The sequence below is a fragment of the Macaca thibetana genome, chromosome 20 (genome assembly GCF_024542745.1).
Source record: "Macaca thibetana thibetana isolate TM-01 chromosome 20, ASM2454274v1, whole genome shotgun sequence".
NCBI classification, from domain to species: Eukaryota; Metazoa; Chordata; class Mammalia; order Primates; family Cercopithecidae; genus Macaca; species Macaca thibetana.
In genome coordinates, this window is record NC_065597.1 from 55481363 (window position 1) to 55506099 (window position 24737).

At 39.4% G+C, this 24737-nt stretch overlaps 1 protein-coding gene across 1 annotated transcript in view; it reads right to left on the reverse strand.

The window, feature by feature from the left end:
• Positions 1-399: 399 nt before the first annotated feature.
• Positions 400-24737, reverse strand: part of LOC126944495 (cytochrome b-c1 complex subunit 2, mitochondrial) — a 31132-nt gene continuing 6794 nt past the window's right edge. The window contains exons 5-14 of the mRNA XM_050774041.1: positions 21149-21205; positions 20778-20902; positions 18191-18288; positions 14984-15041; positions 12074-12169; positions 11572-11771; positions 9734-9814; positions 7506-7582; positions 3041-3194; positions 400-664 (exon numbers count right to left, since the gene is read on the reverse strand). Coding sequence (XP_050629998.1) covers positions 581-664; positions 3041-3194; positions 7506-7582; positions 9734-9814; positions 11572-11771; positions 12074-12169; positions 14984-15041; positions 18191-18288; positions 20778-20902; positions 21149-21205 — 1030 coding nt within the window. The 3' untranslated portion in view covers positions 400-580. The remainder of the gene's footprint in view (positions 665-3040; positions 3195-7505; positions 7583-9733; positions 9815-11571; positions 11772-12073; positions 12170-14983; positions 15042-18190; positions 18289-20777; positions 20903-21148; positions 21206-24737) is intronic.

The following is a 24737-nucleotide window of genomic DNA, read 5'->3' on the forward strand; positions in this document are numbered from 1 at the left end:
GATAAGGGAGAGACAGCAGATGAGTGAAAAACAAAACTCTGTCAGTGAAGATAACTCAGACATAAAAAAATGAATTAATGGGAATATAGGATATGATTGATAGGAAATTTATGTTTTTCGGAAATAATTTTATTGCAAAAAAGGCAAAACAGGGGTAAAAACCAGACCATTTAGCTATTGATACCCAAAATGACAAATTTTGAACTTGCTTTCATCTGAAAAGCCACCAATAGTAACCTGGCACTATTTATACTGATAGCCACTTAGCCTTAATTTTAATAGTTTCTAATGCTTCTATGCTCAATAATTATATTCCTGTCTCCTTTAAAGCATCTAAAACAAAAATATCAGCACATAATAAATACTTGTTGATTAACTCATTGAGAAAAACGTAAGAAAAACACCTAAGCAGAATGTTTTATTGACTTTAGGTCAGCTGAGAATAATTACCTGCATTTATGCCTTATTTTACCTCACTGGAAAAAAGACAAATGTTATATTAGAGATTTCTGACTTTCATGTGTTTGCTGCTCTGGGCTGAGAGAATGTTCAGCTCTCTCCCGTAATGTGTGCGTCAGTATTACAGCTCATCAACAAAAGGTGTATGTCCCAAATTTCCACTTGCTGCCATTGACTTCTGGCCAGAAACAAACTTCTTTGCAGCCTTTAAAGAAACAAACAAAAGACAAAGTTAACAAAAATAAAAATATATGTCATCAAGCAGGTGAACTTATTGTCATTTTAAGAATTTATGGATAGGACATTCTTTTTTTTTTTTTTGAGATGGAGTCTTGCTCTGTCACCCAGCATGGAATGCAGTGGCGCGATCTTGGCTCACTGCAGCCTCCGCCTCCCAGGTTCAAGCAATTCTCTGCCTCAGCCTCCCAAGGAGTTGGGATTACGGGCATGCACCACCATGCCCAGCTAATTTTTGTATTTTTAGTAGAGACCAGATTTCGCCATGTTGGGCAGGCTGGTCTCGCACTCCTAGCCTCAAGTGATCCACCCACCTCGACCTTCCAAAGTGCTGGGATCACAGGTATGAGCCACCAACCCGGCCTTGGATAGGACATTCTAAGCCAGCAATTACTATAATAGCCGTTGTGAAAATTAACTAGGAGATGGCTGGTGCTTTAATTTGTGACAGTGTGGGAAAAGCTTAGCTGTTCCTCTGAATGTTCCATTGTATGTGTAATGAACCAAGCAAGAGCAATGCTCCGGTAAGAGGGTAGCTGTTAAAAGAGAGATAAGGAAAACATCACTGACACTCTCAAATAGAGTAGTGTGGCTTCAGGCAGGGATATACTTTCCTGTTTCTGTATTACAAGGGCAAATAGTCTGGGTCAATAAAAATACAATGATTGTTAACTTAAAAGTAAAACTTTATACCCTAGAGGATTCTTTATGCCACTACTTCCAAGTTCAAAGACTGGTTAAGTGTAGTATCATGAGTCAGGTGTAGGTGGAGCAGCAGCCCTCATATTCTCAGGCCAGCTTATCTTATCACTATGAAGGAGAGGTGGTGGTGGAAGCAGTCGGGTTGGGATGCACATAATGATGGGATACAAGATAAGGACAGTCATTTAGAAGAGTAAGAAATGAGTCAGGTGCGGTGGCTCACGCCTGTAATCCCAGCACTTTGGGCGGCCGAGGCAGGCGAGGAGGTCAGGAGATTGAGCACATCCTGGCTAACACGGTGAAACCCCATCTCTACTAAAAATACAAAAAATTAGCTGGGTGTGGTGGCGGGCACCTGTAGTCCCAGCTACTTGGGAGGCTGAGGCAGGAATATGGCATGAACCCGGGAGGCGGAGGTTGCAGTGAGCTGAGATAGCGCCACTGCACTCCCTCCAGCCTGGACAACACAGCGAGACTCCGTCTCAAAAAAAGAAAAAAAAAAAAAAAAAAGAAGAGTATGAAATGATGATGATTAGGGGCCAAGTGAAATCAAGTCAGGGTTACTTTCTTAAAATAGCCTTGTCTCTTTTTTTATTTGAGACAGGGTCTCACTCTGTTGCCCAGCCTGGAGTACAGTGGCATGATCTCGGCTCACTGTAACCTCTGCGTTCCAGGCTCAAGCCACCTTCTGACCTCAGCCTCCTAAGTAGCTGGGACTACAGGCGCATGCCACCACGCCTAGCTAATTTTTGTACTTTTTTGTAGAGACGGGGTTTTGCTACATTGCCCAGTCTGGTGTTGAACTCCTGGGCTCAAGCAATCTGCCCACCTCAGCCTTCTAAAGTGCTGGGATTACAGGCATGAGCCACTGCACCCAGCTTGGTTTTTTGTTTTTTATTTTTTCTTATCCCCACTGTACCTATACAAAGTAGACCTGTTGGTGAGAAGATGGCTGAGACATGTACAACAGAAGGCGAGTTGGTAAGTTTAATGTAGAAAACGGGGAAAACCCACTTAGTTTGGATTAATTCTGTAAGTCATCATGTTAGGCACAGTAGGGAACACAAAGAAGTACATGACATAGTCCTTGCCCTCAAAACAGCTCAATCTTGTAGGGAATAATAATATATGTGAAAAAAAAAATTGCAAGAACAGGAGAATGTCCTAGGCTTAGAATAGTAAAGAAAATCTTAAGATGCTGGATGGTGAAATACTTGAAGAGGAAAAATAGCAAACTTCACTATTTAGGTTGGATGACATGAAACTGCCAATATTTGACTCTTCTTTACCTCTAGTCATCTAACATAAGCCCGTATTATAAACTACCATTAGTTTAACCTGATGTTTGATACATCAGGTGTATTAAATGCACTTCTGACTGCCATCTCAGTGGACGGCAGCGCTCTCACTGACAGCAGAGTTTAACCTAATGGTAGTTTATTTGAAGGAGGAAGATACATACACTCAAGCTGACAAGGAAGCTTGTTGCAGATCTTATGGGAACGGGCCCTCCCGCCTCCATATTAAGTAGATGGGCACCAAACATAAGAATAACATATACTGCCCGAGGACGCTTATGCATCCTTCTGAAACTGGATCATGAAGTTCTATGTTGTTAAATCGTACGTTTTCATTTACTTACATTTATGATATCAGCGTTAGCCACTGAATCAATCTGCTGAAGGACTGTGGATGGTGGCACGTAAGAACCAGCAACTAGAGCCTGCGACCCGACTTCTTCCAGGAAACGTTCAGAAGACTCCACTGACATTAGGTATCCAGCTTTCAGCTTGTTCCTGTCCAATAAAAGGCAGAAGTCAGTTTTACAGAGCTACAGAGCAAGGCAATTATTTTTTTTTTCTGGGTGGTGGCGAGGGGCTGTGAACATCAAAGCTTTATTTAATCGATATAGTAATAGCATGTCTCCCTCATCCTGAATTCCCCAAGAAGAACGGCGCTCCCTTCTCTGGAACCTGACACTAAAACAGTAAGTCTGGAGGGAAGAAGTCTCCTCAGGGTTGCCGAAGTGTCCAATTGAGGGCCCACTTTGGCCTCCATTTGTGGGTCCATACACTGCTACAGATTTGAGTGAGACAGCTGGAGAGCTCCCTAATGCTTCCCAAGGCCTCTGGATCCGGTTGTGCAACGTGGATCCTCTGCACGTCACTGGCCAGTCGCAGCATGCTCTTTTTCCTGCCCCTGGCACAGTGAGGAAGATGTCTCTGCTGTCAGTGAGAGGGCTGCCATCCACTGAGATGGCGGTCAAAAGTGCATTTAATACACCTAACGTATCGAACATCATAGCTTGGCCCAGCCTACCTCATATGTGCTCAGAACACTTACGATAGCCTGCGGTTAGCAAAAGTCATCTAACGTAAGCCCATTTTATAAGAAACTATTGATTATCTCATGTACTGCATATCACTAGCCTAGGAAAAGATCAAATTCAAGTATAGTCATGTACTACATAATGACGTTTTTGGTCAATGATGGACCACATATATAATGGGGTCCCATAAGATTATTAGGGAGCTGAAAGATTCCTATTACTTAGTGACAACATAATGCTGTAGTGCAATTAAAAAAAATTTCACGTAGCATATGTTTACAGTGTTTAGCGTCTATAGCAGTGCACAGTAATGTCCTAGGCCTTCCCATTTACTCACCACTCACTCACTGACTCACTTGAAAGCAGGAGTTTTCGGTCCTGCCAGCTCCATTCATGGTAAATGTCCTATAATGGCATATTTTTTTTTTAATCTTTTGTGCTTTATTTTTACTGTACCTTTCCTATGTTTAGATGCACAAATACTTACCATTGTGTTATAACTGCCTACAGTATTCAGTATATAGTGCATATACAGGTTTGTAGCCTAGGAGCAACAGACTATAATACAGACCTATGTGTGTAGTAGGCTATACCATCTACATTTGTGTAAGTACACCATGAGGTTCACACAGTGATGAAACCACCTAACACCACATTTCTCATAACGTATCCGCATCGTTATGTGACCCATGACTGGAAGCTGAAATTGCGATGGTTTTGCTCTGTAGCCAAGTTGAAAAATTGTAAGGTGATCTATGGCAAGTTGGGGACAGTGTGTATTATAAACCTACCTTCTGGCTGCTAGACTGTGCAGACCAGGGATCTTGAAGACCCTTCTGTCAAACCAGGGTGTCACCACAGACAACTCCACCTGGCCCACGGCTGGGGTCACAGTGTCATAAAGGTCACAGTCTTGACCTTTTCCTTTTGCCTTTTCCTTGTATGAACTGGGTTCTCTTCTTGGATGGAGGATACCTTTCAATGCTTACAGTTTGAAGATTCTCATGTTTATTTTCTTCTTATGCTACCATTTCACTTGTATTACCTGTGAGTTTTGGCAGGTTTCGGGGGTGTCTGAAAGAGCTTCTGCTGTCTGTTTATTTCTGCGGTATCCACTTCAGCTGTTGCTGCCTCTTTTAGGGCCTGTTAGTTTCCACCAAGGGTGAAGTAGAGTCAAGCCAGTTCCTCTTATGCAGTGAAACAGGGCAATTTTAAAGTATGCGCCCCAAAACTCTTCAACGTGTTTTTGGTAAACAGGCAAACTAACAACTTACAGTGCTAATGGCCTCCATTCTATTTCTTCAGTTCACCAAGTACTGTACTGTATACATTACTATTTGCAAAGCTGTCAGTACAAAACTATACTGAATAAACTCCAGAGATTGCTTTTTGATTTTGGACTAGAACTTGGATCTAGGTAAAACTATTTTAACGTGAGGTTTTGATTAGTGAAGCAACTCCTGCCTCTTGCTGAGATTTGTCTCAGTGAGCACAAGGTATGATTGAAAAGGCAGGTGGGGAAGGGCAGTACAGGTCTTATAAGCAACAGCAGCTTAAATATGGGCACAAAAGCATCCACTTGAAATAAAACAAAATCCAATTCACAATTCTCCCAGAAACTTATTACTTATAGACATAGTGTTTGATGAGACAGTCGATATTTAAACCTCAAAGTATCATCCTTTAACACGCTATAGCAAGACTTCCATTTAAACATAATTACAATTTAATGCTACAATTTTACCACTTTGTCAGCTTAATTAAAAAATGATTTTACCTGCAATAAACTACCAAGAGGTTATTAGTGTGTACCTTCAGCAATGACACCTCACTTTCTCTCTTTCACTATAGGAAGACTAAGAACCTTATAAGAAAAAGTATCAACTCCATCAAAATGGCAGAAAACATATCTTGACATTAATAATCAAAATTCTACTTTCTACATATCACCATACCTTATAAGAACTGTGTTATATTTATTAAGAAAATACCTTCTCTTAAATAAATTTGAAAAACTTAGGTTTTTCTTAAGTAAATCCAGTGTTTCAATGTATTCTCATCATGTTTTGTTTTTGGTACAGTCAAGTAGCCCTGCATCCTATTGATTCTTGGTTTTATATATACAATATTTAATAAATTGTGTTGTACTTATACAAGAGATGCAATTTTGTAGTGTGCTCAGCATAACAAAACTTAACAATACTAATGGGAACAGAAATGACTAAAAAGTTGTTCCATCCTGGGTTGTAATTCACCCTGTTATATTTCCCCTGTGCGCAATACTAAATGATTGTAACAACCACTGGAGTTGCAAAATTCACATTTTGAATTGTCTTAAGTAGATGGAGTCAAACTTAAATGTCTTAAACTGCTGTATGAAAATGCAGATTGATTTCCAACTTTGTCCCAAGTCTTTTAGAGAAACCCTCGAACTACTAATGAATTAGGAGTGTTGTTAACACTTTCAATCTGGACAGTGGGGATTTAAAAATTGCCAAAAAGCAGACAAATATTTTAGTCTTTCTTATAAAACAAAACAAAATCAGATCTGTTTTGGGCATAAATCAGTAATGAAGAAAGAAACTATTGTAGAATAGGTACTCTTATATACTGGTGGTGTGATTAGAAACTGGTACAATCTCTTTAGATTTGTGACTTAGAAATATATACCTTTTTTTGTTTTTGTTTTTGTTTTTTTTTTAAGAGACAGGGTCTTGCTCTGTTGCCCAGGCTGGAGTGCAATGGCATGATCTTAGTTCACTGTAACCTCAAACTCCTGGGCTCAAGCAATCCTCCTTCCTCAGCCTCCTGAGTTGCTGGGGCTACAGGCACACACCAACACACCTGGCTAGTTTTAAATATCTTTTTGTAAAGACAGGGTCTTACCACATTACCCAGGCTGGCTGAACTCCTGGCCTCAAGCGATCCTCCTGCCCTAGCCTCCCAAAGTCCTGGGATTACAGGTATGAGCAACTGCACCTGGGCAAATGCATTATTTAAATATACACACATACACGCACTCTAACATGGAGCCTTTCGTTATGTTTATAACTCTTAACTCAGTTGGGAATCTACACCAAGAAAGTAATATGAAATACAAAAATATTTTAAGCCCAAAGATATCTTTATAACTGCAGAAAACGCACAAGTGTATTTTGACACACCAATGAATATTGTTTAAATTTTTAGTAATTTGAATCAATGAAAACATAGAATCATTGGTAGGGAATCAGATTATTTTTGTCTTTTATTTGTAATTTTCAAACTTCTATAATAAGGATGCTATTTAAATAGGATAAAAAAGTATACAGATGGTCCTAACTTACGATGGTTTAACTTATGATTGTTTGGCTATATGACTGGTTTATCAGGGTATTAAATGTGTTTTTGATTTATGGATTTCTCAGGATGTAACCCCAGTGTAAGTCAAGCAGCATCTATCCATACAATATTAAAAATTATGTTTAAAAATGTGTGATCAATAAACTAAGAAAAATGTTAACAATTATTCTCTAATTTTTGTGGAGACAAGGTCTTGCTATGTTGCCCAGACTGGTCTCAAACTCCTGGTCTCAAATGAACCACCTCCCTTGGCCTCCGAAAGTGCTGGGATTACAGGCGTGAGCCACTGTGCCTGGTCAAAATGTTAACAATTGTATCTTTAGGTGGTAGGATATGGGGATGTTTCTCTTTTTATGCTTTTTGTGCTTCTCAGTCCTTATGAGCATATATTGTAATATTGTTATAATCATAAAACACAGTTAATACTGAGACTTACTTGGCAGCTTGGACATCTGTGTTGGAAAGGTTTCCTTGAGCTATTGTTTTGACTTGATTATATGCAGCCTTGATTACCTAGGACAGATAAGTAAAATTTGGTCATCTGTGGTCAGTACCAGAGTCTCCTGCAGCACTGACATGCTTCTTTACTGAGGCGAAAACACAGATGGAAGGTTAGTTCCAGACAAACAGCACAGTGTCCACGTGGAATGCTGTCATCACTATGGGTTCCTTATTCTTCCTATGTTCATAAGGCAGCTGTTTGTACACAATCCTTCTGCCCCAGCCTCCCAAGAAGCTGGACTACAGGTGCATGCTACCAGGCCTGGCTAATTTTTTAGTTTTTTTTTGTAGAGATGTGTGGGCTCAAGTGATCCTCCCACCTCAACCTCCCAAAGTGTTGGGATTATAGGTGTGAGCCACCACACCCGGCCAAACACATGGATTTCTAATCACCCATAAAGAATAAGCACTTTAAAACTTCTCCAGACTCTTGCAGTGTCATGCCATTAATACTGCTATCTCTTACTATTCACTAAGAAGCGAGTAATAATCCATACACAGCCAATTTGTAAGGCTTGTCCATACTTGAAAGCAAGAGTCAAGAAGGAATCTGAATCCTTGCATAGTATTTAAAAAAGAAAGAAAGAATAAAGTTCCAGGGATGTGGGTGCTTGGTAAATATTTGTTGACTAAATAAATAAATCTGGCCATGATTTTCTCCATCCCAATGCTGGCTGAGTCTGCTACTTATTTTTCCCTCTGATCACCTAAATTCTAGGACCTCTGTTTCCCCTTCATTTTTGCTGCCCATTTTCATAGCCACACCCCAGACCTGATCATAGCCTAGATTTGCATACCTCTGAAGTCCTCAATTCTAAGACCCCGACCTCAGTCTTTAATTTCACTATCCTTATTCTTCCACTTCATCAAGATCTCTGGCTTCACTTCTCTATTGAGCCTAGATCCCTGAATCATCCTTTTAATCACTCTTGCCAATGCTCCAATGCTCCCAGCTCCCTTGCCATATCCTCATACTTCTGACCTGCCCACTTTGCAGGATTCCAACCTGGGATTAACCCTAATACCTAACTCCTCCATTTCTCCATTAGGCTTGTGAATGCAACGGAGGAAAAATTACATGACAGTGCTGACTCACTGTACTGTGAATTTGTGGTCGCTGATTTCAAGGATACACCTATACTACAGTGAATACCCACTTTTTGTGTACCTCACTATTTGTCCCAAACTTCACTACTTTCTTTAAACTTTCCTCCCTTCTCTGTCAAAACATGACTTAGCCTCCTGTCTCACTGAGGCGTTACTTCCCCATATTCCCAATATCTTCCAATATTAGCCTGTCTATAAGGCTAAACAGTCCCCTTGTGTGCTGGATCCCACGTATTCCTTTCTCAGACTTGAGCCATTTATAATTTTCTGTCTCCGCTATCTGCTCTGCTCTTTTTGTTCAGTATGAATGTCTCTTTCAACTTAATCTCTGTGTAAACTCTCCTAAAACAGCCTGCTCCTCGAATGTCTAAGCTCCACTAGCCCACACCAACCTCTCATTTCTTACTTGTCATTCATTCCTTAATCACTACACATTTTAGCCAGTTTCCACTACTCTAGTCAAAACTGTTAAGATCACCCATGATGTCCTAGTTTGCTGAAACTACCAGACTTCTCAGTGGTAATGAATGTTATTTCACTGTGGGTCAAAACGGTGTTCAACATTCTCTCTTTCCTAGCCTTCAAATATAACAGCTTCTCTTTTTCTTTCTGTTTACCTGGGCCATTTTTCTTAGCCACTTGCTCCTTAAATGATGTTCTTTCCCAGAAACTGAGCTTTAGTTTTCTTTTCCTACAATCATTCATACATATCCCTGATTTCTACACAATCTCTATACTGAAGACTTGCAAATAAACATCTTGGCCTTCCCCTCTCCTGGGTTCTCAATTTAGATGTTTCAGAGCCAACTCAATGCAACTTGTCCAACCAGAACCAAAATTTCAAGTAGGCAATTCTCTCCTCTTTCCTGGAAGCATTAGTATACATGTGTAAATTTCCCTATAGCAGATAATGCTTCAATGATATCATACTATACAGAGCTCTGGTAAGTCATTGCATTGCATTCAAACACTCCATATTTTAACTGGAAACATGTTCATGGCCAGCGGGGGAAAATAACTTGTTCATGAAAGAAGTTTGGTGAGTATGCAACTTACATCTCCAGCAGCTGTGGCCTGGGAAATAGTATAAATCCCGAAGAGTCCAGAATCTGAGTAACTGGCATTAAATGCGGAAACCTGAAAGATAATGAGACTTTACTGTATGATATTCTGCCAGGTAAAACAGGGCACGATTTCTTTAAGTTTGCCTAGAAAAAACTTGGACCTTCACAGTATAAACAAAATAGATTAATATTTTACTTAATCAGTTCTGTCGAGAACTAAAGTATTCTGTATCTTCCAGAACTATCACGGCTTTGTTTTTTCATTTAAATATTTCTAAAATGACTGCTCCCTTTCCTTTATGCTGGGCATTTTCTAACCCTCTTTAGATGATTAAAGGTTAATGCAAACACTAATCCACAAACATTATTATTATAATACAGATGGGCTTTAGCATTAGGCAGACCTGGTTTCTTCTCTCTGCTGCTAGTAGGGACTTTTTCACCAATTTACTTTTATTTCTCTTATACACTCAAGTCAAAAAGTTAAGAGAAAAATTTCTGCTTAGTGGTCATTATCCAGATGTCCAAGGTATCAAGAGTTTAGCCTCTGAATAACAGGGATATTGCTATCTAGTTTGAGCAGAGCTTTTAGCTCTCTAGGGTGAACCCAATTTACAGTGTTTATGTGGACCATTTATGTAAAAATTACCTGAATTCTTCTTAAAAATACAGACTTTCAGATTCCTGAAATGGACTTACTGACTCAGGTCCCTGTGGATGTAGCCTGGGAGCCCAGATTTTTAACAAGTGTTCCAGGTGACTCTTATGTACATTAAACTTGGAGAACCATTGGCTCAGTCCATGTAAAGCATAAGAATGGACTTCAATTTCTTTTTTTTTTTCCTATTTTTTGAGACAGAGTCTTGCTCTGTCGCCCAGGCTGGAGTGCAGTGGCACAATCTCGGCTCACTGAAACCTCCGCCTTCTGGGTTCAAGTGATTCTTCTGCCTCAGCCTCCCAAGTAGCTGGGACTACAGGCGTGCGCCACCACGCCCAGCTAATTTTTGTATTTTTAGTAGAGACGGGGTTTCACTGTGTTAGCCAGGATGGTCTCGATCTCCTGACCTCGTGATCCGCCCGTCTCAGCCTCCCAAAGTGCTGGGATTATAGGCGTGACCCACCGCAGTTGGCTTGGACTTCAATTTCTTTAATTGTAATTCTGAGGCCGTCCTATTTATACTCCAAATTTCTGGCCAAGTTCTGAACTAGGAATTTCTATTAAATTACTTCATTGGATTAGGAGAGATGGGGTTTCACCATGTTGGCCAGGCTGGTCTCGAACTCCTGACCTCAAGTGATCCGCCCACCTCAGCCTCTCGAAGTGCTGGGATTTTAGTCGTGGCCACTGTGCCCAGCCTCTCATTTTTCTTTTTAAATTTAATCTCAAGCTGAAGGAGTGAGTCTGTAAACAATTTCTTGGTGTTCATCTTGTCCACTTGGTTGGAAAACAAAGAATAGTGAGATTCAGGAAGTAGCCACAAGAACAGAAGGAGACAGAAGAAAATCTAGAAAAAAAGACTAGTTAGAATCCAGGGGAAAGTTTAATATCTACAACTTTATTCTAAAGGGAACGGATATGTAGATTCCCTTTATTTCTAAGCATTAAATTCCTCTTTCTATATGACTAATGACAAGTAATAGACAAAGTAGAAAAGCCAGTGAGTTTTTGATAGACCCTCAAATATACTAAAATCAAGCCTGGCTATGTCTTCAATTGTACAAAGATTTTCTGTGTGTTTGTCTTACTTTTTAAGAGTAAATTATCAGAATTACATCTTAAATACTGAGCCTTTGAAAGCAAAAGGAGAGATACCAACTGTTCAGACTCACATCAAATGGCTGCTGAGTCGCCTTGGCAACAGCCTGGTGCAGATGGCTGGTGGTGTTGCTGCCCCTCTTGACATGTGGCCCAGCACCGAGGACATGCTGAAGAACACTAAACGCATTTGCCTCTGCACTTCCCGCGACAGCACTCTCTGCTACAAGAGCAGCATGGACAAGACTGTCTCCATTCTGTTCTCGGATTTCACCTGAGGCCAGGTTAAGGATAGAGGGAAGAAGAAAATGGCTTGTTCACCATTGGTTTCATTCTTCACTATTTCCTACAATACAGTATTAACCCACGAGTCTTTTCTGTGGCTTGGTGCTTTCCCCATACCATCCTGTCCCCAAACACAAACAAAACACATGTTTAAAATACAACATCCAAGTCATCCAATTCTATGCCGAGACTGTTGAATAGTAAATATTCAGGCCTATTCCACCTCAACATGCTATTCTAGTGGGGAAACGCCCTTCTGATAAATTAACCCTAATAGAAGGAAATGCTTACCTCCACGGTATTTGGCCTTCACACCAGATAAACCAAACCCACCCCTCATGTTGAGAAACTGTTCAGCAACTTGCTTTAGAACAGGATGACTCACACCTGTTTCAACAAAAGCAAAAACAAAGCTAGAACCAGAATTACTAAAACACAATCATAAAATATTTTTTCTTTGTTTTAAAAATACGATTGTAAAATCCGAACATTACAGAAATAAGTAAGTCTTCTTGCCATAATGCCACTCTCCCAGAGATACCCAGTTTACTATAGTTTACTATTACTAAACTATTTACTATATACTTAGTATTACTATTCATCTAGAATTTTTTTCTGTGTAGTTAATATTACCCTCAATTTATTTCTAAAATGGTATTATTCTACTGATATTGTTTCTAACTGATCTTTCATAATTTAAAAATTTCTAAGTGTTTAGTCTATATCAAATATTTAATGGTTATGGCTGTACCGCCATTTATTTGATCAGTCCCCTCCTGATGGACGTTAGCATGTTTCTAATAGTTAGCTCTTAAAACAACATTGCATTGTCCATAAAGAACACTATATCAAGAAAGTAAAAAGAGGACCCATGAAATGCAGGAAAATATTTGCAGATAATATATCTGCTAACAGCTTGAGTATCCAAAATATATAAAGAACCTTTACAACTCAACAATTAAAAAAAAAACCCAATTAAAAAATGGGCAAGACTTGAATAGACATTTCTCCAAAGTTGACTGGGCACGGGGGCTCACACCTGTAATCCCAACAGTTTGGGAAGCCGAGGCAGGTGGATCACCTGAGCTCAGGAGTTCGAGACCAGCCCAGCCAACATGGTGAAACCCCATCTCTACTAAAATTACAAAAATTAGCCAGGAATGGTGGCGTGCACCTGTAATCCCAGGTACTCGGGAGGCTGAGGCCAGAGAATTGCTTGAACCTGGTAAGTGGAGGTGGCAGTGAGCTAAGATTGCGCCATTGCACTCCAGCCTGGGCGACAGAGAAAGCCTCTGTCTCAAAAAACCAAAAAACAAATAAGTTATACAAATGGACAAAAAGCACATGAAAATATGTTCAATGTCATTTGTCATTAGGGAAAAACAAACCAAAATCACAATGACCACTTCCCACCCAGTAAGATGGTCATAGTCAGAAAGACAGACAATAAGTGTTGGTAAGGATGTAGAGAAATTGAAACCTTTGTGCATTACTGGTGGGAATGTACAATGGTGCAGCTACTTTGGAAAACAGTCTGGCAGTTCCCCAAATGGTTAAACAGAGTTACCATATGTCCTGGCAATTCTATTATTAGACATAACCAAAAGAACTAAAAACAGGTGTCCTAAGAAAAACGTACACATGAATGTTTATATTTATGACAGCCAAAAGGTGGAAACAACCCAAATGCCAATGAATGAAGAAACAAAATGTGGTAATGGAGCATTCTTGAGCCATAAAAGGGAATGAGACATTGACATATGCTCCAATATGGATGGACCTTGAAAACATTATACTAAGTAAGAAAAGCCAGTTACAAAAGGCCACATACTGTATGACTCCATTTATATGAAATGTCCAGAAGAGTCAAATCTATAGAGACAAAATAGATTATTGCTACTTAGGAGGCAGAGGTCGGAGGATCACCTGAGCCTAGGAGTTCAAGTGAGCTATAATTGTGCCACTGTGCTCCAGCTTGGGCAACAGAATGAGACCTCCATTTCTTAAAAAAAAAAAAAAAAAAAGAGTAGATTAGGCGATGCCACAGGCAGGGGGAAGATGAGAATGGGGAGTGACTGCTAACGGGTATGGGGCTTTTGCAGGGGATGATGAACACACCCTGAAATTAGGTAGTGGTAATAGCTAATTTATTAAAAACCACAGAACTACATACTTCAACAGGGTGAATTTTATGGCAAGTAAATAATATCTTAAGCTGTTATTTGCAAAACAAAACAAAAAATATTACAAATGATATTCTCATGCAACTATTTTGTAAACTTGACCTAATGTTTCTGTAAGACAAATTCTTAAAAGTCACTGGGTCTACGAGTATAAACATTTAGAATTTTATTTTTTTGAGACAGAGTCTCGCTCTGTTACCCATGCTGGAGTGCAGTGGCATGATCTCGGCTCACTGCAATCACTGCCTCCCGGGTTCAAGTGATTCTCCTCCTCAGCCCCCCGAATAGCTGGGATTACAGGCTTGAATCACCGTGCCCGACTAATTTTTGTATTTTTAGTAGAGACAGGGTTTCACCAGGTTGGCTAGGCTGGTCTTGAACTCCTGACCTCAGGTGATCTGCCCATCTCAGTCTCCCAAAGTGCTAGGATTACAGGCATGAGCCACCATGCCCAGCCTAGAATTTTAACAGATATATTCAAAAAGATCTCCCAAAATGTACTAGTTTATATTCCTACTAACACTTTGTGAGAGTGCCTATTTCTCTATACTCTGGTTAATTCTGGGCAGTGTCAATCTTTTAATTTTGCCAATATCACAGATTAAAATTTTCTTAATTATTAGTGAGGCTGATCATTTAAAACAAAGATAGTTGGCTACGCTTATACAAACATATTTCTCCCATGAACTGTCTGCTCATGCCCTTTGCCTGTTTTTCTAGTAAGCTGTACCTCCTTTAAAAAAACAGTCTGTGAAAGCTCTTTGCTTTGAGAAATTCACCTTTGTCACAGGTTTTACAAATACTGTAAAGAATTTAAAGCCAGAGGTTTACAAATTTAAATGCTGGATTCTGCTTTCCGAAACAAATGACTAGCAATTAAAATCCTATGATATATTGCCTGTCTGACATAAATAGAAGGCTGAAGTTTTCAAATTTTGTTCAATTCTGTGTTCACATAATTAGTTTAAAGAATTGCTCTTAAGGAAGCAAACTGATAGGCAGGCAATACTCAACTTACCAAGTCCAATCAAAGCCATTCTTGCACTTGTGAAATGGTTCTGAACGAAGTAATGTAACTGGGGAAGTTAAAAACACTTATTAGGTTATATTAGCATAAATATAAAAAGCTGTAAAAACATAAAAGTACAGTTTGGAAGAAAATACTTAGCCTTATAAGCTGCTGTAATAAACTACATGGTACTGAAGTTAATTACCCTGGGATTTTATTATAAAAACCATTGCTTAAAAGAACTAGAACCTAACTGTGGTCATGGTTGCACAACTCTGTGAATATAATGAAAACCACTGAATTGTGTACACTTTAAATAGGTTGTATAGTATGGGGAATTACATCTCAATAAAGCTGTTATTTATAAAAGGAATAAAAAGAGGCTGGGTGCAGTAGCTCATGCCTGTAATCCCAGCACTCTGGGAGGCCAAGGCTGGCAGATCATTTGAGGCCACGAATTTGAGACCAGCCCAGGCAACACCCTGAAATTCTGACTCTACTAAAAACGCAAAAATGAGCCAGGCGTGGTGGTGTATGCCTGTAATCCCAGCTACTTGGGTGGTGTGAGGTATGAGAATTGTTTGAACCCACGAGGCAGAGGTTGCAGTGAGCTGAGATCGTGCCACTGCACTCTAGCCTGGGCGACAGAGCAAGACTCTTGTCTCAAAAAAAAAAAAAAAAAAAAAAGGAACAAAAAGAAATTAGAGCATACACTGGCCTAAACTTGAAAAAATGGACTATAATTTTTATTATAATGTAGCTTACGTAGTGTATCAGGTTTCTTTTGTGTTTATATAGGTAGTAATGGAGCACTATTAACATTCTATAACAGGGCTAACAGAGTTTTACCACAACACCCTTCTCATCCATCTTTGAAGCCAATCTCTACAAAGCTTTTCTGACCATGAAGTCATTGTCTATACCAGGGTGTCCAAACTGTATGATCACAGAATTACTCAGAGAGCTTGAAAAACAAAAACAGTCACTGTCCCCCATTCTTGGGACTTACTCTATAGACTGATAACAAAATATTAAATGTGGAATCCTAGAATTCTTATTTAAAACCAACCAACTACCCATCCATCCAATCAACCACTCAGGCGATCTGAAGATTGGCGAGACTTGGTAATCACTGGTTTATACTATCACGTTAGGCTTAATATACAAAAGTAGGGCTAAAACATGTACTTTCAACAGAAATGCTATCCCTTCCAGATGGGTGAAAATTGGTTTGGGGTAACTAAGAAAAAAAAACTCACTACTTTTATGTATAAAGTACAAATATACAATACATAAACTGTATCTGTGGTATTAAAAGTAAGAGGTTTAGAAAAAAATGGCTGGAAAGGCTCCTCAGGAAGGAAAGTGATAACGTTTGAGAATCACTGGGCTAAAGTAATGAAACTGAACTTTTAATCAATTTATCATAATCCGTGCCCTACAATGAATGGTGTCTATATCTATAGAGTCACCTTGGAAAGTCATACTCTTTTTTCTATTGATGTTTTTCTATTGATGCTGCCATTGCTCAAAGTATTCTAGCGCCAATTTCTTTAGAGTTTCCTTTAGCCTAGGGACACATTTAAAAAATACCATTAACTTTGAGATAACCAAGTTACCACAGTTAACATCTTGGTATTTGTCTATAATGCATACATACATACCTTTTGTTAAAAAAAAATGGGACCTTTTGGGATGTCCTAATTCGTAAATTGCCTTTATGTGACAATACGCTGTGAAGTTTTACGTATCAACTAGTATTTTTGAATGGTTGAATACTGTTCCATTCTATAAGTTATTTAACTAGTTCCCTAATGCTGGATATTAACTTGTTTCTAATTTTTCACAATTATAAAACAATATTACAATAGCTATCCTTGTGGATAAACCTTTGCTATGTCTACTCTTTTAGTTATCTTAATGACACATCCTCATGAGGGTGAATTTGATTTCTAAAAAATTTCAAAACATTAGAGTCCAATCTTATGAAAAACTGCTGCCTGTTCAAGTTGGATGATATAAGTTAAAATTTCTAAATAAAAGTGTCATATGAATGGAAGGCATCAAATTATTAATTGATAAGTCAAAAAGAGAAGGGATACAGTTTAGTTTTCTGTAACAGCTAACTAGGAATGAAACGAGAATAAAAACCTTAAATTTTTGAGTCAGACATACTTTGAAGGTGTCGATAATTCCAAATTTTTCTCTTAATGTCTTTTGATAAAATTTGTTTTTGGGTCTGGGTGGTAGGAATAGGAAATGAAGAATATATGCACATACCTATACTTGTAGATTTAGCATTCAATGTTTCATGTTTTGGAAACAAAGTTCTAAGATGCACATATATGGCTGTGGCATGTGACAAACCCCAATAGCCAGCAAAGGGAGGCTGGTGTGCCAAAGAACGTGAATGAGTGAGTGAGGATGGAACCGGAGCTAAGGAAGTGGGCTCAAGTCTTATTTACGAATTCAGAGAGACCAAAGAGTTTTAGTCAAAGGACCTGTTTTATATATATGTACGTATACACACACATTTTTTTTTTTTTTTTTTTTTAGAGACAGGGTCTTGCTATGTTGCCCAGGCTGGTCTTGAACTCCTGGCCTCAAGTGATCCTTCTGCCTTGGCCTCCCAAAGTGCTGAGATTACAGGGGTGAACCACTGGGCCCAGCCCCTATTATGCTACTTAAACATTTAAATACTGTTTAAAAAAGATACACAGGCTGGGTGCAATGGCTCATGCCTGTAATCCCAGCACTTTGAGAGGCAGAGGCAGGAGGACTGCTTCAGCCTAAGAGTTCAAGACCAGCCTAGGCAACACAGGGAGACCCCATATTTAAAACAAACAAACAAAAAAGATACATACACACAGAAAAGGGTTTAGAAGAAAATATACCAGGTATTAACATTGAGTGCCTTTAGGTATGTGAGATGTTTTCTTTTCCTTCATTTTCCTTGATTTTACTTTTTAATGATCATGTCCCTTTAGTCATGAAAACATTTCTTTTCTTTTTTTTTTTTATGAAAACATTTCTTAAAGAATATACAAGAATTGCTCAGATAAAATTTTAGTTAAAAAGCAGGCGGATGAAAAAGCAAGCACATTGAATTTCTTAAAGTTAGAAGATAAAAAGAAAAATTAACCAACAAACCTGAAATGGTAGATGTTCAATTTAATGTGAAAAACAAGTACATTTCAAAATATGTTTTATTGGTACCTCCTCTGATGTCACTTTTCCAATCCTATAGTCAGGACAGTACAAGGGATTAGCCAAGGCATTCCGGTAAGCTGCTGCATGCAAATTTTCAATGACATCTGTGAGATAAGTGAAGAAGCATTTAGGGAAATGCACTTTCAGTAAAGACAACGTTTTTAAAACCTAGAAAGCAACAAGCCTATACAAATTTGGTCATCTTCTGGCATTCATATGTTAAGAGGACTTAAAATTATTATTATTTAACCTCTAGTAACTGCCAGTTTCTGTCAGTAGAATGTGCTAAGGAAAAAAAGAGATTACATGGCAGCAGCTTCTATATACTGGAGTCCACCTAAACCCCTTTTCTAACTTTAACCTAGCTGGTATCACTGGGAAGGTATATTGGCCTGGGTGTCAGGAAGTCCCCATCTAGTTATGGTTTTGCTGTCATCTTGCCATGTGACCTAGCACAAGTCATTTAATCTGAATTTTACTTACTTCTAGGTTTCCTCTCTAGGTAATAAGGAGGTTGTCAGGTAGCTTTCAGGGGACCAGTGTGAGCTTCCACTGGGACTTACTCCTCCGTGGTGCTTGGTGCTTTCCCTGCTTTCTTGCTTCAATGCCTTTTTGCCTGCAGTGTTTCCTTCAGTTGCTCATTACCTGGCAACTTCCCTATGAGAGGCACCGCGCTAGATGCTAGAAATACAGAGATGTGGAACATACAAGGCCTGCCCTCAAATTTTAAGAGGAAAACCTGTGAAATAAAGTATTATGGGTGCAATGTCGGCAGTGTGTCAAAAGTGCAATAGAGGTACAAGGGAAGGGCAGTGGGAATTAGAAAACAATTAATACAAGTCATATGTGGGATCCATCTTACAGAATGAGCTGGTGTTTCCCAGGGGAAATCATTTGGGAACAGCAATTTAGGCGTAGGAAGCAGACAAAACAAAGGCTTAAAGTATAACAATAATTTGATTCAAATGGGAATTGCAGCTGGGAGGAGAAGAGGGTAGAGCATGAAGTAAGAGAAGTGGGCTGGTAAGATCATGCAAGGCCATATACATATATGCTGTTTAGACTTTATCCCACAGCTAATAAGAAGGCTTACTTTCATGTCAGAAGCTTGCTGTAATGGCCGTGTGGGAGATGGACTCAAGATGTAAACCTGGAGGCAGAAACCAGCCAGGAGACCACAGAGTAACTGTTCAGACAGAATAGATGCAGGCTGGCGTCTCACTGCCGCCAGTGGGGAAGAAGCCACTCTGGACACACAGGTCATCTTTTCTAAAATTGTACTATTCTATCTATTTCTTCAGTAGAAATCCTGAGCAACACAGATCACGCCCCTCTGTGACACCAAGCATCACCATGAAATAATATCAGTCACCACGCCAGCATGTGGAGCCTGTCCCATGCTGAGCCACTGAGTTGACCTATTTCTGCTCTACTGGCACATTTCTGCTCCCACCAGAAGTTGAATGACTCCCAGGAGTCAGCGGCACTTGTTTATAGACTTGTATTACCAGTTGTACTTGTCAAGATTATATAATCAGACATTATATAAACATAAAATACGAATGCAAAAAAGATTCCTACTTAAAAAAATTAAGTTACTTACTTTGGAAAGACTCAATGAAGAGCAGATGGCTAAATAATAATAGCAATACAACAGTAAGCAATAACAGCAGCAGCAATACACTGGTGCAGAATTTGGTGTAAGCAAAACAACTCTTAAAAATCATTGGGGGTCAGGCACAGTGGCTCATGCCTGTAAACCCAGCACTTTGGGAAGCTGAGGTGGGAGGATCACTTCAGCCCAGGAGTTCAAGACCAGCCTGGGCAATACAGTGAGACCTCATCTCTATTAAAAAAAAAAAAAATTAGCAGGGTGTGGTGGTGTGTGCCTGTAGTCCCAGCTATTCAGGAGGCTGAGGTAGGAGGATCACCTGAGTCCAGAAGGTTCAGGCTGCAGTGAGATCGTGCCACTGCACTCCAGTCTGGGCAACAAGCAACATCTTGTCTCAAAAACAAACAAAAACAAAACATTGGGAAGGAAACAGGAAAAACTTCTAGGATCCTACAATTTACTTACCATCAAACATGAAAAATGATTATAAATGTTTAGAAACAAAAGAATAACATATCTAAATAACAAATTTTTGAAAAATATATTTTCAAATTCAAGTAGTAAAACATTTGTCCAGGCATGGTGGTTCACACCCGTAATCCCAGCACTTTGGGAGGCTGAGATGAGTGGATCACTTGAGGCCAGGGATTCAAGACTGAACTCCAGCTTGACCGACATGGCAAAATCCTGTTTCTACTAAAAATACAAAAACGTAGTCAGGTGTGGTGGTGCACACCTATAATTCCAGCTGCTCGGGAGGCTAAGGCAGAAGAACTGTTTGAACCCACGAGGCGGAAGTTGCAGTGAGCCAAAATTGTGCCACCGCACTCCAGCCTGGGTGACAGAGTGAGACTCTGTCTCAAAAAAATAAATAAAAATAAAAAAATAAATTTTGACAGCCTTTTTTTTTTTCTTCTATAAATTGATCTTCTAAAAAAACCCAGTATCTTAAAAACAAATGTGATCTGGAAATGTACTTACGAGTCTGCGGATTCTGAAAGGCCACAGCTTTGTCAATCTTTAGCTGAGGCTGAAGGTCAGCTACTTCCCAACGACGAAATTCTGGTGCTGTGGTGACATTGAGCAGGAACTCCATTAGAATATCACTACAGAAGACATCGAGATAAGAATTACGAGTCAAAAATGTAAAACTAACATTTGAGATTCTACATAGCTGTAACGCTCTCAATGTGAAACTTTAGGCCTTGTGGTAAGCACAATGTTTATGAGCGGTTTATGAATAATAATCCAAAATGGAAGTCAGAGGTCATAAGGATGCATTACAAAGACCAGAAGTGAGCAGTTTAGCATTTCTTTCAAAGCAGAAGTCCTAAACACACACAGGTACTTACACATCACCCCGCTGGCATTCCACAGTGTAAGCCATGGTTTCCCTTGTTGCGGTCACACTGAATTGGAAAATAAACTACAGTAAATCATCTGAATCAGGATAGTAAGCTTTCCCTTATAATCTTCTGTTGTATCAACCAATTCCTTTGGAAAGAAAATTTCTGAAGTATAAAAGGTGTGAACGATAATACAACAAAACTCCACATACTCATCAACTAAAATTTAAAATTAAAAAAAAAAAACAGCAAATAATTCCACCCTAAAATGAGTGAAATCTGGTCACATGTTACAACACAGATGAAACCTGAGGACATTATGCTAAGTATAATAAGCCAGTCACAAAGGGACAAATATTGTATGATTCTACTTATGAGGTACCTGGAGTAGTCAAATTTGTAGAGACTGAAAAGAGAATGGCAGTTGCCAGAGGCAGAGGGGAGGGGAGAATGAGCAGCCATTGTTTAACAGGAGTCGGAGTTTCAGGTGGGAGAAGATAGGAAAGTTCTGGAGATGAATGTTGGTGATGGTTGCTACATGCCACTTAACTGCACACTTAAGAAAATGATAAATTTGGGCTGGGTGCGGTGGCTCACACCTGTAATCCCAGCACTTTGGGAGGCTGAGGTGGGCAGATCACTTGAGGTCAGGAGTTTGAGACCAGCCTGGCCAACAGGGGGAAACCCTGGTCTCTACTGAAAATACAAAAATTAACCAAGTGTGGTGGCGTACGCCTGTAATCCCAGCTACTCAGGAGGCTGAGGCAGGAGAATCGCTTGAACCCGAGAGGCAGAGGTTACAGTGAGCCAAGATCACACCACTGCACTCCAGCCTGGGCGACACAGTGAGACTGTCTCAAAAAAAAAAAAAAAAAAAAAAAAAACCGAAGATAAATTTTATGTTATATACATTTGACCACAATTTTTTTAAATGGCAAATAAAGTTGAAGATCTTTTCGTACCCTTCCAAGGCCAATTCCCTCACTTTCTCCCACTCTGGAAACCACAATCATAAGCACTACATAGTATTTTTCTGCTTTAAAAACTATACATTAAAAAAATCTTGAAACCTGTTTGTTCACACACTATTTTGCCCTTCAGCTGGGCTATACTGATGTACAGATCTAGTTCATTCTGTAATGGCCATGTAGTGGTCTCATCATGACTGTCATGCTTTATCCATTTCCCTAAAGATGGACACTTAGATCATTTCCAGTCTTTATAAAGAATACCTTTGCGCATGTGATTAAAAACTGTGGGGTTTTTCAGTATTACTAGATATTCCTTGATTCTTTCCTAAGTGGTTGTATCAATTTATAATCCTATCGGCAGAATGAGACATTCTCTATCATCTTTACCACTGACAACACAATATATAAAAAATCTGGGCTAAGTGTGGTGGCTCACTTATGTAATCCCAGCACTCTGGGCTGAGGTGAGAGGATCGCCTGAGGCCAGGAGTTCAAGATCAGTCTGGGCAACATAGACCCCCATAAGTACAACAAATAAAAAATTAGCTGGGCATGGTGGCATGTGCCTGTAGTCCTAGCTACTTGGAAAGTTGAGGGAGAAGAATCGCTTAGGCCCAGGAGTTCAAGGCTGCAATAAGATATGTCTGCACCACTGCACTCTAGCTTGGGCAACAGAGCAAGACCCTGTCTTTAAAATAAATAAATAAATAAGAAAGAAAGAAATGCTGTTTCTGTCCTGATTGTTCCACTGACCAGCTGTTCCCCAAGTCTCTCTTCCTCTCTTTGGGCCTTCCTACTCCTGAGACACAACAATATTGAAACTAGGCCAATTAATAACCCGACAATGGCCTCTAAGTATACAAGTGAAAGGAAGAGTCTCATGTCTCTCACTATAAACCAGAAGCTAGAAAGGATTAAGTTTCTGAGGAAGTGAGGCAGGCATGTTAAAAACAGAGACAGGTCAAAAGCTAAGCCTCTTGCACCAGTCTAGTTCCTGAAGAAAACTAAAAGTGCTACTCCACCAAACACATGAAAGATATGAAAGAAAAACAGCCTTATTGCTGATAATAGAGAGTTTTAGTGGTCTGGATAGATCAAACTGCATTACCTTAAGTCAAAGCCTAGTCCAAAGCAATGCCCTAACTCTCTTCAATTATATGAAGGCTGAGAGAGGGAAGGTGCAGAAGAAAAGTCTGAAGCTAGCAGAGGTTAGTTCATGAGCTTTAAGGAAAGAAGCCATCTTCTTAATATAATAGTACACAGTGAAGCAGCAAATGCTGATATGGAAGCTGCAGCAAGTTATGCAGAAGATCTACATAAGATCACCCATGAAGGTGGCTACACTAAACCACAGATTTTCAATGCTGACAAAACAGCCTTACAATGGAAGAAGATGCTATCCAGGACTTTCATAGCTAAAGTCAATGCCTGGCTTCAAAGCTTCAAAGGATAGGCAGACACTTGTTAGGGACTAATGTGGCTGGTGACTTTAGGTTGAGGTCATTTACCATTCTCAAAATCCTACAGCCCTTAGGAATTATGCTAAATCGACTGTGCCTGTGCTCTGTAAATGGAACAAAAAAGCCTGGATGACAGTATATCTGTTTATAGCATGGTTGATGGAGTATTTTAAGCCCATTGCTCAGAAAAAAGGTTCCTTTCAAAATATTACTGCTCACCGACAATGCATTTAGTCACCCAAGAGCTCTGATGCAGATGTAGAAGGAGACTGATACTGTTTTCATGGCTGCTAATAGTACATCTCTTCTGCATCCCATGGATCAAGGAGTAATTTTTATTTTCATCTCTTATTATTTAAGAAATATATTTTGTAAGGCTATAGCTACCACAGACAGTGAAGACGCTGATGGATCTGGGCAAAGTAAATTAAAAAACTTTCTGCAAAGGATTCACCATTCTAGACACCATTAAGAACATTTGTGACTCATGGGAGGATGTCAAAGTATCAACATTAACATAGAGTTTGGAAGAAGCCAATTCCAACCCTCATGGATGACTCTGAGAGGCAAGACTTCAGAGGGAGAAGAAACTGCAAATATTGTGGGAGGAGCAAGAGAACTAGAAGTGGAGCCTGAAGATGTGACTGAAGGGCTGCAATCTTATGATAAAACTTGAACAGATAAGGAATTGCTTCTTATGGATGAGCAAAGAAAGTGATTTCTTGAGATGGAATCTACTCCTGGTTGAAGATGCTGTGAACATTGTTGAAATAACAAAGAATATTACATAATCTCGGTTGATAAAAAAAGTAGTAAGGTTTGAGACAACTGACTTTAATTTTGAAAGAAGTTCTGTGGGTAAATGGCTAAAAACAGCATCTCATGCTACTGAGAAATCTTTCATAAAAGGAAGAGTCAATCAATGCAGCAAACATTGTTGTCTGATCTGAAGAAATTGTCAGTCACCACGACCTTCAGCAACCACCACCTTGATCAGTCAGCAGCCATTAACGCGGAGGAAAGACCCTCCACCAGCAAAAAGATTATGACTTGCTGAAGATTCAGATAATTGTTAACATTTTTAAAGCAATAAAATATTTTAAAAGGTTATGTACTTTTTTTCCAAGATAAAATGTCATTGTACACTTAGTAGACCACAGTCTA